Source organism: Lutra lutra, chromosome 18, assembly GCF_902655055.1.
Source record: "Lutra lutra chromosome 18, mLutLut1.2, whole genome shotgun sequence".
Taxonomy (NCBI): Eukaryota; Metazoa; Chordata; class Mammalia; order Carnivora; family Mustelidae; genus Lutra; species Lutra lutra.
Genome location: NC_062295.1, coordinates 30275603 through 30292791, shown reverse-complemented (window position 1 = coordinate 30292791; position 17189 = coordinate 30275603). Strand labels below are relative to the sequence as shown.

General features: G+C 61.7%; 1 protein-coding gene across 4 annotated transcripts; it reads left to right on the top strand.

The window, feature by feature from the left end:
- Window positions 1–954: 954 nt before the first annotated feature.
- LAT2 (linker for activation of T cells family member 2) lies at window positions 955–16263 on the top strand. Of its 4 annotated transcripts, none has more exons than XM_047714152.1 (13): window positions 955–1782; window positions 5466–5588; window positions 5994–6033; window positions 8535–8578; window positions 8729–8789; window positions 9004–9041; window positions 9295–9330; window positions 9413–9455; window positions 9852–9907; window positions 11061–11129; window positions 11379–11450; window positions 11857–11978; window positions 15423–16263. In XM_047714152.1, exons 2-12 carry the CDS (start codon window positions 5477–5479, stop codon window positions 11958–11960), a joined length of 675 nt encoding a protein of 224 aa, XP_047570108.1. In that variant the 5' UTR covers window positions 955–1782; window positions 5466–5476; the 3' UTR covers window positions 11961–11978; window positions 15423–16263. The 4 variants fall into 4 exon arrangements, with proteins under 4 accessions (XP_047570108.1, XP_047570107.1, XP_047570106.1 ...); XM_047714151.1 differs by lacking the exon at window positions 955–1782 and adding an exon at window positions 2812–2934 and having other exon boundaries at window positions 15883–16263; XM_047714150.1 differs by lacking the exon at window positions 955–1782 and adding an exon at window positions 2813–2934.
- Window positions 16264–17189: the final 926 nt, after the last annotated feature.

Genomic DNA, 17189 nt, shown 5'->3' with positions numbered 1-17189 from the left:
GAAATCTGTAATACACAAAAACTACTGAATTATTAAAAAAAAAAAAATTGAAACCTTTGACGCAACTGGATGTGAACTGTCTCGTTTTTCAAAGCCTATTTTCTAAGTCACAACTCTGACTTATAAATAAAATAGGACCTTAGAGGACTTTGAAAATTGACCAGAAGGGGGACAGCCTCCTTTTTCCACGCAGGTACAAAAAGGTAGAAAAATTATTGGAGATGGGAAACGGGCTTGGAGAGGGTCTGAGGGCTCCCAGGTCCCACTGCAGATTGACCTGGAGACTTTGCCAGTGGTGAGAGGTCACGTCTGCCATTGCCAAGGCCTAGGACAGAAGCCAGGCATAGGACAGCTCCTTCCATCAGACGGGGGAGCCTCTGTCAGTCTCTGCCAGCTGGAAACCCCTGGGCAGGCACCCAGTCCAGGGGTCAAGGGGCACCGACGCTGGCCCACATGAGTGGGGGCTGGGCAGGTGGTCCCATCAGGAGGGCTGCTGGCGTGCACCCACCGACCTCCCTGCACTTGTGGGTGCTGGGAAGACAACAGACTGCAGACCGGGGTTCAAATCCAGCATAGCTTCCGTGGGCCTCCAGTCTCATCGCCTGGGTAAGTGACATCCAAGGGGCCAGTTACCAAGGGAACCGAATGCAGCATTGCCTGGCGTGGGGCAAGGGAGTGTGGCGGTGCCCGCGCAGGTCTAGGAGTCAGCTGCAGGAGGATGAGGACAGACGCCCTGGGCAAGGCCCACAGGATCTCCCACATCAAGGCCGGGCAGGTGCACTACCCTTCTTCCCCACGGGGTGGCAGCCCCGGGCAGCCCTGACCCTGGCCCTGGCCCGCTGGTGCCTTTGGGGCTGGGCCTCCTGTCTGAGCCCTGGCCGCCCGACAGGCTGGAAGAGAAGCCCAGTCCTCCGGCCCCGGGGAGGCGGGGGGCCCTGGGACCAGGAAGCCCAGGTCTGAAATGCCAGACTGACGGGGGTTTCCCTGGGGTCTCCTAGGAGTGTCGGTGCCACCAGGGGTTTGATGGCCTTGGGCCACTTACTGCCCAGTAACAGGCGACAACACGGAAGCACCCCGTATGTTTATGGGCCCCCCCAGGAGCCGACGACGGCAGGACTAGCAGCCGCAGGAGGGCGTCTCTGGGAACTGTGGGGGAGGGGAGCAGGGGGGAGCCATGGCTCGTGGCTCGTTCCCCCCTTCTCCAGCCCTTCACCTTGCCTCCCCGTCCCGCTTCCTCTGACACGTGCCCTATGACATCTTTTTCTGTGTGTGTGTCTCTCTCGGGGCCTCTCCCTCTCCGGGTGTGTATGTGTGTGTTGGTGTGGGGTTCAGTGTGTGTGTCTGTCTGTGGCTTCCTGCTCTCTGGCCGCCTGTGTGTGTCCGAAGGCTCACCCCACTCCGCTCTCCCTCTCCCCCTCTCCCCGTCCCTCTGAGTGTCTCTTCCTCTTTGTGTGACTCAGGGTTCCGTGTGTGTGTGTGTGTGTGTGTGTGCGCACGTGTGTGCGTGCGTCTGTCCTCTCTGAGCCTGTGCTGGTGTCTGTCTCTTGCTCTCCCCCCTCCGTCTGTCTCTCAGCATCTCTCCCTGTCTCTGCGAGTGTCTCTGCGTCCCCATCTGTGCAGGCAGCCGGGTCCGGCCGAGCAGCGGATGTGAGGGATGATTCAGGGCTGACAGGAAGCCCGCCGCCTCGCCCGCTGCCCGCCAGTATCCGCGGCGTTGGCGTCCGCTCAGCAGGTGCGCCGGCTCGGCATGAGGGGGCCGCAGTGACAGGCCCCGGCTCTCGGGTGAGTCTTCCTCAGCAGTGCCCGGGGCCCGGCCCGGCCCGGCGTGGGGGGCCCCGAGGCTGCCTCCCACCAACCCCCCACGGGGGTGGGAATGGCCCTACGGGGCCTGCGGGAGGGCTGGGGGGTTGGGAAGTTGCTAGAACACCTGGCTCTCCCTCGCTTGGCCCCCTGGCTGGGGACCCCTCTCTCGCAACCCTGTCCAGGGCTGGGGCTCCAGCACTTTCCCACCCTCGCCTTCCCCAGCCCAGCCTACACGGGCCTGGCCGGGGGGAATCTCCTGGCAGGAAGGGGGGGTGGGTCTCATTGCTTCCAGAGACCCGGTGAGGGGCCAGACCCATGAGCCTTGGTTTCTTCATCTGCGAAATGGGACTGAAACACCCCTGCCGCTCGGCTGTGGGAGGACGGGTGAGACTCTCCGGGCAAGTGTGCCCAGAGCCCGCCGCAGACCAGAGGGAAGCAGCCTTCCCCCTATGCCGCCGCCCCTGCCTGGCCCCCAGCCTGGCCCACCAGCCCTCGGCTGGGGAGCTCCTTGACCCCGGCCGCCACCCTCCCCCACCTCTGCCCCAGGACCAGGGCTGCACGGGCCCCCGCAGTGGCCACCTGAGCCTCCAGAGCCTCCATTAGAGGCCCCTGGGTCGGCCTCAGCTGAAGGCCTAGACGACGGGGGAAACGGACCAGAGCCCGGCAGATACACCTCCCCAGGGCTCGGACCCAACCTCTTTCTCCTACCCCATAGGCCGCCCTGTGGCCCAAGGAGGCCTCCTTCCGCAGGTGCGGCCTGAGGCGGGCTGGGAGATGGGGCAGGAGGGTCTCTGAGGGCCTTTCCCGCTGGCCCGGCCCAGCCCCGAGGGCTTTCCCCCAGCTCGGCTGTTGCAAACTTTGTTCATCTGAAAACTGCGTACTTCCCTTTGTGCTATTTTGGCCTGCGTACCACGGCCTGTGGCCGCCTAGCCTCCCCGCCCGACCCAGCCCTGCCTGCCCCTTGGGGCCCTTCTGGGGGCTCAGCCTCCTCCCCCAGCCCTCTTCCGCCAGCTCAGAACCTGGGTGGGAAAGCCAGGCCTGGAGGCAGGTTGACTCCGTCTGGGGGCCGCCGTCGGCCTGGTCCTCAAATCAGTCTCTCTTTTAAAAAAGATTTCATGGTTCTTACAAAAGGTAATACAAGACAGGGGTCAAAGGGCAGGGAGGGCCCTGGGGGTCGGCCGGGCCCGAGCTTGGGGATCCTGGCTCCAGGACTGGCTCGCTGGACGAACTTGGACCAAGTACTCCCTCTCTGGGCCTCGCTCTCCCTCCCCGGCTTGGGGTGTCTGGGACAACGGAGGGGCTGGGGCGGACCCCAGCCTGCCCTGGGGTCCTGGCGTGATGGCCCACGTGCGGGGTAGGGGGGCGGTGGAGGGAGGCTCAGGCCCGCGTGCAGGGGTGGGGAACAGGCAGGAATTCTCTGATAGGTTGTTAACAATGCTCACCTCCCAGTGGCGGCCCCGTCCCCTTCCACAGAGACCCTGATGACGGCAAGTCACCGTAGCCATCCAGGCGTGTCTCCCGCACCTTCGTGCCTCGTGACAAACCTGAGGGATGCATGTCATTATTTCCCTGCTCCATCCTGAAGGCCAGCGATGTTAGACTTAATGGCCGAGGCCCCCTCGGCGCGCTCGTGCTCGCCTCTCCTCCCTCCCCCAGTGCCAGGCGGGTGGGGTGGACCTGGCCTAGGGGGCAGCTGGCCCCTGCTGCTTGTCCCAGGAGAGCAGGGGCATCCGGGAAGCAAGAGGGCTCTCTGGGGGCCAGGATCCCCTGGGATGGTGGGCCGCCCTTCCCTGGCGGCCTCAAGGGCCAGGCCTCGGGAGCACGAGGGAGTTCTCCAAACCAGACACAGGAGCCCACGCACAGGCTTCTCTCCGGGAAGCCCGAACGCAGAGCCAGGCTGCTTATCATCTGCCAGCAGTTCTTTGAGAAAGGCCCTGGGTTGGTCCCCATTTTACAGATGAGAAGACTGAGGCTAACAGATCCCAAGGCACGGGCAGAAGTCCTCCCTCCACCGCCCGGTGCTCCCAGCCCTGCACCACCTCTAGGGCCCTTGGGCTGCGGCTTGAGGCCCAGCAGAGAGCCTGCCCCAGTGTGGCCCTGGTGGGTGGAAGCAGGAGGCTGTGCAGGCTGGGGGGCAGGGTCCAGTCCCCGAGCGCAGGGGCTCCCCACGGACGCCCTCCTATCCCATCACGAGGTTTGGGAATTCTGGAGTTCCTGCTGACTCACTTGGTGTTCGGGGAAGGAGAGCCGGCTTCACCAGGACAGCCCCGATGGGGGCTCAATGTGGCTCAGGCCTCCTTGTCATTTGTGCCATGAGGGCTCAGGAAGCTCAGGGAGGTGAGGGGGACAGCCCAGTGCAGCCGAGGCCTCAGGGAAGCCCAAAACAGGAGCTGGGCAGTACAGAGCTCAGCTTCTCCCTGCGCCTCGCCTTCCCCAGCTATAAAGTGGGGAGAAGCCCTCCTCCCGGGGGGCCGAGCCTGCAGAAACAGACATGTACAGAGGGGATGCTCCTGGGGCAGGGCTCCCTCGGAAACCCCGCTATGGCCCTCAGTTGTGTCCCTGGCCACTGCCAGGAGACTGACTGGGTCTCTCGGGATGCCAAGATTCTCCTTGGAACCCCCCCCAAGAGGGCTGTACTTGTCCTCCCTGGCCTGGGTGTGTGGCTGCCTATGGCTCGGTCAAGGACAGGCCATCACAGCTTGGCTCCTCCACTGGGGCCGGTCACTGACCCAGCAAGGGCCCATTGCCAGGCTGGGTTCCGAGGCTCCTTTCCCCGCAGGGTCCCCCCTCCCAGCACTTCCCACCTCCACCAACCCTGGGCAGCCCACCCAGTCTCTCCCCAGAGCACCCTTCTTCCCCTACCGCCCTCAAGAACCCCTTGGTGTTTAAAGAACGAACCCCCAGTAAGCCTGGGTGGCTCAGTCGATTAAGCGTCTGCCTTTGGCTCAGGTCGTGATCTCGGGGTCCTGGGATCGAGCCCCACATCGGGCTCTCTGCTCAGCGGGGAGCCTGCTTTTCCCTCTGCCTGCTGCTCCCCTGCTTGTGCTCTCTCTGTCCCTCTCTCTCTAACAAATAAATGAATGAAATCTTAGAAAGGAAGGAAATCCCACTCCCAGCTCCCCTGAGAGGCATGGAGAGGGACAGAGAAGCTCCCTGGGGTGCGTGGGGGCTCCCAGGTCTCCTGTATGGAAGGGACCATGGACTGAGCTCAGGGAGCAAAGCTGGGTTTGCAGGAGGCAACAGGTGAGGCAGTCCGGAGGCTGGAGTTGGAATCCTTTCTTTCTCCTGTGCAGCCGGGATCCCCAGCCTCAGTTTCTGTATCTGTGAAATGTTGGGAGCCTCTCCCGCCACGGGTGGTTGTGTAGATTAAGCGAGGGCACTTTGGGACATATACACATGGGGCGGTCTGGTGGGTCCCCAGAACCTTCCAGCACTTACCAAGTGTGGGGGATGGCCCTGGGGGCCCGGGATGAAGGTCTGGGCTCAGGTGGGGGAGAAGGCCTGGCTGTGGCCTGACTCAGTCCTCAGACAGGGAGGGGAGATGGTGCTCCCATGGCCTGGGCTCCACTGCGGGGCTGTCAGGGGCTGTGGATGACAGACACCCAACAGGGTGGGGCTTGGGGGGCTCTGGAGAGCTGGTCACAGGGAGTCCTACGTTGCAGCACTGCCGGACATGTGGCCAGGAGTGGACATGAATGTGGAGAGCGAGCTGCTGTGGCCCGGGGTGGCCCTGTTGCTGCTGCTGGGGACGGTGGCCAGCTTGTGCGTGCGCTGCTCCCGCCCAGGTAAGGGCACGTGGCGGGGACAGGGGTGGGGTCCCCAGCCCTGGCTGCGGTCCAAAGGCGGTCAAACAAGTTTCACAAGGCAGGGGGAGAGCCCTGAACCACCCATGAAGGCGGTGGGTCTGGCTCACTGTGGGGCTTTGGTTTTGTTGCGGCTGGGGAATGTTCTGGAAGAACGGGGGTGGGGGGGCTGCTGTGCTGCCTGCAGCATCCACCTTCTCCAGGCTCTGCTCTCCTAACAGCAAACATCCTGTCCATGACGGGTGGCCCACAGGGGTGGGCGGGCCGGCCCCCACGTCCCATCCGAGGCCTGCCCAGGGCACAGGGGAGACAAGAGGAGGGGGGATGTCGGATCTCAGTTCCCACCCCAGCCTGGGGTCGCTCGCTAATCCGGGCTTGTTCTTGCAGCGGTGAAGAAGTCTGAGAAGATCTATGAGCAGAGGAGCCCGTGAGTGTCTCGGTGTCCCCAGCCCAGGGACTTTGTGTCCCCTGACTGTGGGCAAGCATACAGGCTTCCCCTCGTGTTGTCCACGCACCTCTGCCCTCAGCCCTCGCTCCCGCCGCCTCCACACTGGGCTCTAGTGGGTCCAGAGCAGTCCAGGGAGGGAGGGAGGGACGGAGGGAGGAACCCTCGGGGCTCTCCACGCACTGTCCTCTCTTCCCTCCCCACCCCTGCCTGGGCCCGAGAGAGCTTTGGGGAAATGGGGTGCCACTCTCTGGCGGGCCCCCCTCTATCTCCAGAGATCCACCCTCTGCCACCAGCCTGGGGGAGCCCACCGGGCTGGTGCTGGCGCTTGACAGAGAGCCCTGCCCTCCCCAGCAATGTGGGGAGCAGAGACCGGGCACAGAGAAAATGTGAGCCACGCCCAAGTCTCCCTGGAAAAGGCCAGCCGAGCTCTGGGAGGACGTGGTGGGCACGTCCTCAGGGGCTCGGGAGGAAGGCCTGAAGGGGGAGGTGGGGAGGATGTTAAGAAAAAAGGCAAAAAGGGACATGTCAGGGAGAGAACGGGGTGGGTGGTTCTCCCTGCAGGACTGGGGTGGACACTTTCTTCTGGGGACAAGGTGGTATGTGTGGGCATATCTGGAGAGGCATGAGATGGATGAGGAGGGAGGAGAGCCTTGACTATTGGGGAGAACCCATGGCCTCTGTCCTAAGGGCAGAGGGGAGCCACAGAGGAGCTGGGAGGAAGGAGGTAGGGGTAGAGAGGAAATGGGGTGAGGGGGTTCACTGACCCCAGGCCAAGCAGTGGGGTCCGGGCAGGATGGAGCTCCAGGCACCCCCGGGGCTAGCGAGCCACTCTATGTATGAGCCCTGGGAGGGTCAGCCGTGCTGGACACTGCCGACCACCAGTGTGGCCCAAGGACAACCCAGGGAGGGAGGAGGGCTGCCACTGGTGTCCTTGCACTGAGCAGAAAAGTGACCGACGGAGTGCCTGGGGGCCTCTGAGACCTGCGTGCGACATGCACACGGGCCAGCACGCCTGCTCACACCCACCTGCCACCCCCCCATTCTTGTCCAGGGGAGCACTCCTCTCCCCGCCGCCCGTGGTGTGTGTGTGTGTATGTGTGTGTGCGCGCGTTCGCACGCGCACACTCTTGCCTGGGGAAGGAACTCACGTACAAATGCACACACACACCCTTTCTCATTTCCTTTTGCAACTGAAAAGCCACAGTGAAATTTGAAAATAGAATGTCCGCATCCATGCCCACCCCTGGGGCCGGGGCTGGGCTTTTTCAGGCTTTTCTGGCCACTTGGTCTTCTGGATGACCAGCCTACGGTCTCCACTGGGGCTGCCCCCCACCGCCCCGCCCCTGCCCCCAGGCAGGCCTCCCTAGTCTCTCCTCCTCTCTGCCCTCCTCTCTCAGTGCCTGCCCACTCTGGGCCTCTGATCGATGTTAGAAACATAGGCTGTTTGAGCCAGAAATGAAACCACCTCATAATGGGAAGTGGAAGGCTGGGCCTGGGCAGGAGGAGGCCGTGGGCGGGGTGAACTTGGGTTCTCCCCACTCCTCTTGGGTTGAGTCCTGCCCGTGCAATTAGGACATCCTTCCTAAATCAGGTCACCCTGACCCCTCCCAGCCCCCCTACACCAGAGCTCCTGGAAGGCTGGGTCAGGTGCCCCTTCTGGTCCAGAGGAGGAACCCAAAAGGCTTTAATGTCTAGCTAATCTGCTCTACCATCCTTAGCAGTGGCTTCCATCCTCAAGGGGACTTCATGCTCCAAAAGCATGCAGCTAGAGCACCAGCCCTCACCTGTGTGTTCCAGGCAGTAGTAAGAAGGAAGGACAAGGACAGAAAGGGTGCACTTCTGTTGGCAATGCCTCCTCTAAAGTCCCAACAATTTTGGCTTGCGTTTCATTAGCTAGAGCTTAATCTCATGGCCACACTCAGGCACGAGAGAGGCTGGAAGATACAGTCTTCTAGATGGACCTAAATAAAAATCCATTTCAGAGGAAGAAGGAAATGCCGGGCATGGCCAGCTACCTTGCTGTGTCTGCTAAGCCTTGAAGTTACCTCGCCAGTTATGTGGGAGTGAATGGTGTGTTTGAACATCTCAGGAAGGCTGGTTACCCTCTGGTTGATGTCCCTGAAGAGTCTCTGGACCCTCACCTCAGAATCAGAGGGCCGCTGCCCCAGCCCTGCTCACAGTCCTTCTGGACCATCTCCGGGGGTCCTGGGGAGGCCGTGGAGGCCGCTGGCTCCAGCTCGGGGCTGTACGAGAAGCGTGGACGCCCGGTGGGCAGGGTTGGGGAGCAGTCCAGAGAATGGGGGCTTCGGGGAGCCCTGGATCTGAGGCCCAGAGAGGGGTCAGCTCCTCCTCTCTCTCTTGCCCTGGTCTGCCCCTCCCCACTCTGGTCCTCGTCCCTGTCTGTCTGTCTCTCCTGTCTCTCTGTCCCTTGGGCTGTGGGGAGCCAGGCCCTGGTTCAGCTCAGCTCCATGTTTTTCCAGGGAGGAGAACCAACAGAACTTTGCAGTGGCCCGGACCTATTCCTGTGAGTCCCCAAACCCAAGGGTCCAGGGACGAGGCTCAGGGTTGGGGGTGTCCATCTGGGGACTGCGGCCAGGCCCGATCTCATGGCATGGGGGGACGGCGCTGGCAGGCTGGCCTGGGGGCCCAACCAACATCCCCTTGTCCTTTGCAGTGGTCAGGCAAGCCTGGCCTGGGGCCCTGGTGGACATGGACTCCGACGTGGCCCTAACAAGGTAGGACTAAGCCCCCTATCCCAGGCCAGGAGGGGTCACAGCCCCATAGGAGGCCATGGGAAGGTCCCCACCTGGCTGAGCTCAGGCCAAGCCCTTGGACCTCGGAGCCCCAGAGCTGGACCGTGAGGGCCCCACGAGGGGGCCGTGGTTCCGAAACCCTGGGGCCTCTTCCCCACCGGCCCCCCTCAGCCCCTCCCTCGCCCTTTTCCTGCAGGAAGGACAAGCTGCTGCGCTTCTCCCCCAGCCTTGAGGGTGAGTGGGCCTCAGACGCAGGGGTGGGGCAGGGGTGAGGCGGGCCGAGGCAGGTGAACATCCGGTGGGACAGGTGCAGCGTGGGGAGGCCCAAGGGCCCGGGGGAGTTGGGCCAGGAGGGCCCGGGGTTGGCCCAGCTGGGGAGGAGGTGGAGAGCAGGTGTCAAGGTGGGAAGGCAGGAAACACCTGGGCCCTTGGAGGCCTTTCCCTGGGGCGGGAGGACGCCGTGAGCCCAGCCCGGCCTTTCTTCCAGATTCTGAGTCCTCCAGGTACCAGAACTTCAGCAAAGGTGGGTGGGATCCCGGGACGCGGGGGCTGCGGTGGGGCCCGCGGGCCGAGCTCTCAGGCCTGACCCTTGCCTCCTCCTGCAGGGACCAGACTCGGACCCAGATCTGGCCCTGATGCGGCCCACACGTGAGTGGCCTTCTCTGGCTGGCGTCTCCCCCCTCCCCTCTCACCCCCCAACGTCCTCCCTCTAGGAAAGCTTCCTGCCCTAGAAGCCACGGGCCGAGGAAGGTGCTCGGTAGCCCACTTCCCCTCATGGGGCCACGTCCCTCCTTTGAGGGGACAGGGACGTGGCCCCGCTCTAGGGGATAAGTTCCATGAATCCCAGAGAGCAAGAATCAGGGATGTCTCTCTGTCTGTCTCACGGATGGGTCACCTGAGGCCCAGGGAAGACGGAGACTTGCCTTGAGTCACCAGTCAGGCCGGCTGGAGCCATGCGGGGTGGCGGCTAGAGCATCCGCTGTGACCCTCTCGGCCCAAACCCTGGCCTGCCCAGCCACCTCTGTGTCTGTGTCTTCTTGCCAGAGACCCCATTTCCATGGACTATTACAACTGGGGGCAGTTCCGGAAGCCCCGGGAAGGTGAGGGGGAGGGGGCAGGGAGGAGGGGGCCGGGGGGCCGGGGGACGCAGGCGGTGGGGGCAGGCGCCCCGGAGCAGAGTAGGGAAGGGGTGTGTGTGGGAGGCAGGGAGGGGAGAAAGCAGCAGAGGTGAGGGAACAGAAGGGGAGCTGGGAGGGGGGTAGCGGGGGGAGGCTGAGCCCCTCGTCACTCAGGGGCCCCCTCAGGGCTGGGCAGCCCCTGATGAATGCTGTGGGACCTCGGAGGAAGGCCCTGGGCCAGGCAGCCATCTGATACTCTAAGCCCTACAGGCCCTAAGGAGGCTGGGATCTTTGGACCTTAGCACCTCGGCTTTAGGAAGGAGAAACTGAGGACCGAGGGGGGCAGGGCCTGCTGGGAGGAGCTCAGGTCCAGGCTTGAAGCCCACTCCCACTCCCGGCTCCTGCCTGGGCCACCCTGGGCTGCAGGGGTGGGGCGCATGGTAGGCAGAGAGAGGGGTCCTCTTCTCCCCACCCCATCCCTGCTGAATACGGGAGGGACCCTCCTCCCTTGACGCCGCTTTGGCACAGATGGCTGCCACCCGGTGGCGCAGCGGTTGGAGCTCAGCTTGCAGGGGCGACGAGGGGGTGCCAGGCTCTGCTAGGCCACATTCCGCCTAGGCCCACCCTGCCTGCCTGAAGGTTAGGCTTTAGGACAGCCTAGGTCTGCTTCCTGTCTCTCCTCGGCCCCCAGCGCCTCGCCCTGCCCCTCCCTGCCCGGTAGCAATGGGCCTTCCTCCCTCCAACTGTCCAACTGCCTGATTGCAAACCCGCCCCTCATGTCCCCTTTCCCCGTGCATCTGGGGTGAACTTGGAAGACCAGGAAGGAGCCCAGGGTGGAGGCTGCTGGAGCCAGGCCTGCATCCACTAAGAATCTTGTCCAGGAGAATGTTCCGAGACCCCGTGGGGGACACAGAGGGCAGGGGGCTTGGCAGGACAGGCCAAGACAGGACAGAGGGAGGAGGAGCCAGGCCAGCGTCCACTAAGAATCTTGTCCAGGAGAATGTTCTGAGACCCTATGGGGGACACAGAGGGCAGGAGGCTTGGCAGGACAGGCCAAGACAGGACGGAGGAAGGAAGACCCAGGCCCCCCGGGCAGGGCCCCCCAGCAACCTGACCCTCACCCCTTCCCTGGCAGATGACGACAACGAGGATGCCAATTCCTATGAAAACGTGCTCATCTGTACACAGAAGGAGCCTGACTCAGGTGAGGCTGTGACCAGGGGACTGGGCAGGGAGGCCGGCCTCCTGCGCAGGGCCCACCCGTGCCGGTCAAAGTCACCGCCCACCTCCAACCCAGAAGGTTCACCCTTTGCAGGAGCACCTGGGTGAGGCCCCAGGGGTCCCGGCCTCAGTGAGCATGCGCAGACAGGGTCCCTTCTTCCCCTGAGGGGCCCGACGACCAGCCACAGCGGCGGCCGCCTGTGCCAGCCCCTCTCCCGGGGTCTCCTTGCAGGTGACGAGGGATCAGAGGACTACCAGAACTCCGCATCCATCCAGCAGTGGCGGGAGTCCAGGAGGGCTGTGGGTATGTTGGGGGAGAGCAGGGGCTCCGGACTGGGGGGGCCTGGCCTGGGAGGATCGGGCAGGTGGGGTGTGGAGAGGGAGGGAGGGAGGGAGGGAGCATCGGTCGTGGGTCGGGGGCTGGCCTGGGAGGATGGGGGGCGGGCAGGCTCCTGTGCAGCTCTCGTAGCTGATTTCACAACGAAGCCTCTGGCCCATCTGTGGCCACCGTGGCCTGGAACCATGCCAGGCCCCCTGGGTGGAAATCTCTGGCAAACCCCAGAGAGGGGACCGGTGCAGCGTCCCCTGTAGCATTTCCTGCAGGCTGTTCTGCGGCATCTGGGGGCTTGGGCCCGAGCCCCTGGCTGGGGGAATAGGTGTGGGTGTGTTCGCATGACCCGTCTGCCCCCCATTTGCCCGCTGGTCCACAGAGCGAGCCCCGAGGGAAGAGCCTCTGACCCTGGCAGGCAGCCCAGATGATGACGGCGACGACCCTGATTACGTGAATCAGAGTGTGGCAGCCACAGAAGCCTAGGAAGGCTCTGGAAGGAAGGTACGGCCACTCCTCTCCAACGGCCTCTGCCCAGGGTGGTGGACCTCACAGGCCTGAAGGGGCCCCATCCCATCCCAAGGGAAAAACAGGGCTGGTGAGCCATGGCAGGGGGTCAAGGGGTGGCACCCATGGGTGCTGAAATGGCGGGCTCTGTAGGGTGTTGGGACTGAGCTCCTGAGCTGTCTGTGCCCACCCTGCCCCCAACGCCACGGCAGGCCTGGTGACGTCACAGCCCCACTGCAGCCACAAGGGCCTCAGTCTGCTGTCGGGGGTGTCAGGCCGAGGCAGCTGGAGAGTTGTGGGGTGAAGGGGTGGGCCCCGGGGAGCTCTCTGCAGCCTCGAGCGAGGGACTTAACCTTGTGGGTTAACCTTGTAGGACTCTTTTCCTCACTTGCAAAATGGAGCAAATGGGACACAGCACGTGAAGGACACAGGGGTGAGGGTGGGACTGGGGGGTGGGGACGGCATCCGTGAGGGTCGCGGCTGGACCTGCTCGGGCTCTCCAAACGCACAGGGCACTCAGCCTCCCGCCCCGGGGCCCACTTAGAGTCAGCGAGCTGCTGGGGCCCCGGCTGTAACACCGTGCGGGAGGCGGGACTGACCCCAGAGGGTTCTCGAAGGCAGGCGGGCTGGCAGCTCCTGGGCTGGGAGAGGAGGCCTCGGAAGCATGAGCCCACCGCTCACGCACTCCCCGACAGCTCCCGGGCCTCTCCGGGGGGCCAGTCAGCCTCAGGTGCTGGGGACCCAGCAATGAACGAAATCTACCCATGGGCACCCAGAGGGCGTGGCTCTTGATCTCAGGGTTGTGAGTTCGAGCCCCACGTTGGGTGTAGAGAGGAGTTAAAATTAAAATCTTTCTTTCTTTTTTTTTTTTAAGATTATTTATTTATTTATTAGAGAGAGAGAGAGAGAGATCACAAGTAGTCACAGAGGCAGTCAGAGAGAGAGGAGGAAGCAGGCTCCCCACTGATCAGAGAGCCCCATGCAAGGCTTGATCCCAGGACCCTGAGATCATGACCTGAGCCGAAGGCAGAGGCTTAACCCACTGAGCCACCCAGGCGCCCCTAAAATTAAAATCTTGAAAGAGAAAAACATCTACCCAAATCCCTGACCATTCAGGGCGTCACTCTGGTCAAATCGAAGACACAAGATGGCTGTGGGCTGAGAGGAAGGACAGGAAGGACAGGTAGCAATGAGAGAGTGATAAGCTTCACAGAGACAAACCCACAGGCAGGAGGCGGCGGACAGCGGGGCTGGGGTGGCCAGAGCAGCTGGGGGTGCTCCCTGCCTGCCCCGCCGTGGGTGGGGGGTGGGGAAGGAGGTGCAGGGGGGCAGAAGCGCGCCCAGAGGGTCTGACAACAGGGGAGGGGGCTGCCCTCGGCGGGGGGGCGGCCTGGGATCCTGGGAATGGGATCCTTGGCTACCGAGAAGGGAAATGAATTCAGGGGACAGCAGAGACCAGTGAGAATCCAGGTAAAGGGTGGAAGCAAACATGCATAGAGTTTTCTTTTGTCTCAGATTTTTTTAAGTTTATTTATTTTGAAGTAAGTTTAATACCCAGCATGGGGCTCAAGATGTAGAGTCACACGCATTCCCGACTGAGCCAGCCGGGCGCCCCGTCTCCGTGTATTTCTGAAATTTCTTCCTGATGGCTTCGTCGACCCATGGGATCTCTGGTATCATGTTGGTTGACCTCCACGTGACTGCATTTTTCCATTTTTCTGGTGATTTCTGGCTTCGTCACCTTGTGGTTGGAAAAGATGTATGGTCTGATCTCGATCTTCTTATGTTCACTGAGCCTTGTTTGGTGGCCTCACAAGAGGTCTGTTCTGAAGAATGTTTCGTGTGCACTTGGAAACAATGTGTATTATTGTTTGGATGGAATGTTCTGTGTTTCCCTGTGATGTCCGAAATGGCAGCTGTTTTCTTGTCTTTTGTGTTTTTTTTAAATTTTTTAATTTTTTTTAAATTTTTTTTTTTAAAGATTTTATTTATTTATCTGACAGATAGAGATCACAAGTAGGCAGAGAGGCAGGCAGAGAGAGGAGGAAGCAGGCTCCCTGCTGAGCAGAGAGCCCGATGCGGGGCTCGATCCCAGGACCTTGGGATCATGACCTGAGCCGAAGGCAGAGGCTGTAACCCACTGAGCCACCCAGGGCACCCCTGGCGGCTGGTTTTGAAGGCGGAGCCCACGGGATTCACTGATGCGCTGGGCGTTGGGGGCCGGGTAGAGAGGAGCCATGGGCTGCAGGTCTTTTGGCTGAGCGACGGGAGGATGTCACTGTCCCTGAGAGGCTGTGGCAGGGCAGGCCTAGTGGGAAAACCACCTTATTTCTGGATCTGTTCGGCTGGAGCTGCCCACGTGGGGAGAAATTTATAGCGGTCAGCTGGACAGCAGAGCCTGGGCTAAGGGAGAGGTCAGGCTGGGGACAGATGTGAGCTGCCATCATTGAGAGTGACAACTGTCAGCCCCTGGGGGAGCAAGGCCGGGAACAAGGGTCGGCACTGAGGCCCGAGGCTGGGAGGTGAAGCAGAAAGGGCAGCGTCCTGGGCCGCGTCCTGGGCCGCGTCCTGGGCCGGAGGAAGGCACTTGGGGAGGGTGTGAGCAGGCACAAGGCAGGCAGGGATGCACTGAGCACCGGTGGGCGCTGGTGAGATTTGGCGGTGGTGGGGGGAAGAACCTGCTTGTGTTCGGAACACGGGAGCCCCCAGACGGGGAGTGAACATTCCAGAAGCTCCGCTTCAGAGCGGAGCAGAGATGTGGGGCAGGTTTTTGAGCTGTAAGGTGGGTTGGTTCAAGCGTGGGGTCTGGCCGAGGCTGGACCTGGCTCGTGGGTGCTGTCCCACTCCGGGGATTGGACGCCACAGGCTGGCACCTGCAGTGGCCTGCTGAGGGCCAGAGGGACCTGATCTCTGGGTTCAATGAAGTGGAAGGTTTGCTCGGTGAGGCAGAAATGGGGCTGAGTTAGAGCTGATGCTCCTGGCAGGTCCCTTCTGGGTTGGAGGGGAAGGTCAGTCACCAGTCCTGGGCTGACAGACCCCAGCCTTGGCCAGGATCCACGAGCATAGGAATTTAGGAGGGAAAGAAGGCTGCTTGGGGCGCTGAGCATCTGCCTTTGGCTCAGGTCATGATCTCAGGGTCCCGGGATCAAGCCTTGCATGGGGCTCTCTGCTCAGCAGGGAGCCTGCTTCCCCCTCCCCCTCTGCCTACTTGTGATCTCTGTCAAATAAATAAAATCTTAAAAAAAATAAAGGAGGCTGCTTGATGGGCAGGTCCTTCTCAGCCTGGCTGCAGGAGAGTGGCTGAGCATTGACCATCACCATGCCTCCCTCACCGACCGTGACCGTGACCTAGCCATCCCAGTGCCAGGGCAGGGGCGGGGAAGAAAGCGCTAGTCCAGGCCACCTTCTCCCTTCTAACAAACCTTTTCGGTCTTCATTAAGGAGCCGAGCGAGGGAGCTACTAGGCTGAGGGCTGTTCACTGCCTCCCCTGGGGTCACTTCTCTCTCGGGAGCTGCCCAACCTCTAGACGCCCCACGGTCACTCCTGGGAGATGCACCGAGACGTCCAGAGGACCATCCGTCAGGCCGTGGGGGGCCGGCCAGGGACAGGACAGTTATACGGGGAATCAGCCCCTGGCCCGGCTTCGGCGAGAGCCCAAGGCTGAGGGCAGCGTAGCTCCTGCCCTGACCGATGCCCTGGGGCCAAGGCAAGCTGCCTTCCTGTCCCCACGTCTGAAAAAACACTGCGTGTCGCTGGGATTCCTGTGCCTTTTTGCTTCGGATTCAGATTCGAAATTGCTGACTCGTGTCAATGGCTGGGATCTTTTTTGTGAGCCGTGGACGTGTACAGTTAATTTATGTGGGTGGGACCGTATTTAATCATCTACATCCCCGGGTGCAGAATGTCGTCTCGTCTCCTGGAAGCATTACACGTCATGGCTGCTGTCAGGGGGGGCCCCGGAGCCCCATTCTTCGGGCTTTGGTCCACTTGGAAGCGGTGAGGCTACAGGACAGCCCTTCCGTGAGGACGTCTGCTGTGGGCAAAGCACGTCGTGTTTCTGGAGAAGGAGCAGCACGGAGCGGCTGAGTGGCGCCCCTCTCCGTTGTCCCCGAGTCCTCCCTGGCCCCAGGACTGGACTCACTGAGCTGAGCAGGAACACAACTGCCTTGTGGGAAGCACAGGGGCCCCCGGGGACCTTCGGAGGCAGATAAAGCCACAGCCAGAGGGACTAGATGTTTCCTTCGACTGAAACATCTCAATAAAGCCTGTTCTTACTAGCGATTCTCCTGTCTGCATTTCCTGCTTCGTGCAAAACCTTCCAGGGGAGCGGAAGTCAAGCCTCTTGCCTAATGGAAAAGGACACTGAGGCCCTGAGAGAGAGGAGAGCGAGCGAGAGCTGGGGACAGGAACCTGGTCCTGGAGGCCACACTTTCCAGGGTGCTACACTGACTTTCCAGAGTTAATGCCATCAGTTAGGAAATGAGAAGGAAAAACAGAACACAGCTGATGGCCCCTTCTTCCTTCCTACCCAGTGTCCTGATCTCCCAGACTCAGAGACGCAAGGGGTACAGTGGGACTACGGAGGGGGGTCTGGGCGGGGAGGAGTCCGACCTCCACGGTTACGGGGTGTGCGGCACAGACACGTGCCTCTGGGCCCTGGCCCTCCCCTGCAAACTCACAGTGATCACGAGCCTCCAAATAAGGGTAAGATTGGGAAATATCTTAAAATGTTTTTTAAAACCTTACTTTGCCATTTTGAGGACCTTAATTCTTCCCCACCACCTTTTCCTAAAAAAAAATTTTATGTATTTAAGAGAAAGAGAGAGAGTGAGGGAGCATGAGCAGGGGGAGGGGCAGAGGGAAGGGCAGAAGCAGGCTCCCCACGGAGCAAGGAGCCCGATGTGGGGCTCCATCCAGGACCCTGAGATCATGACCTGAGCCGAAGGCAAGAGTCGGACACTCACCTGACTGAACCACCCAGGCGCCCCCTTTTCTTTCTACTTTTATGTACACCAGTATTTTTTGTAATTTAAAAAACGGGGAAAGGGGCGCCTGGGTGGCTCGGTGGGTTAAGCCTCTGCCTTCAGCTCAGGTCATGATTTCAGGTTCCTGGGATCGAGCTCCACATTGGGCTCTCTGCTCAGCGGGGAGCCTGCTTCCTCCTCTCTCCCTGCCTCTCTGCCTACTTGTGATCTCTCTCTCTGTCA

Bases quoted from the DNA above. Each gene is read 5' to 3' on its own strand.
- LAT2 (XM_047714151.1), top strand. The intron at 8,790-9,003 runs GTAGGACTAAGC...CTTTTCCTGCAG, and splicing joins TCCGACGTGGCCCTAACAAG to GAAGGACAAGCTGCTGCGCT. The intron at 9,042-9,294 runs GTGAGTGGGCCT...CCTTTCTTCCAG, and splicing joins CTTCTCCCCCAGCCTTGAGG to ATTCTGAGTCCTCCAGGTAC.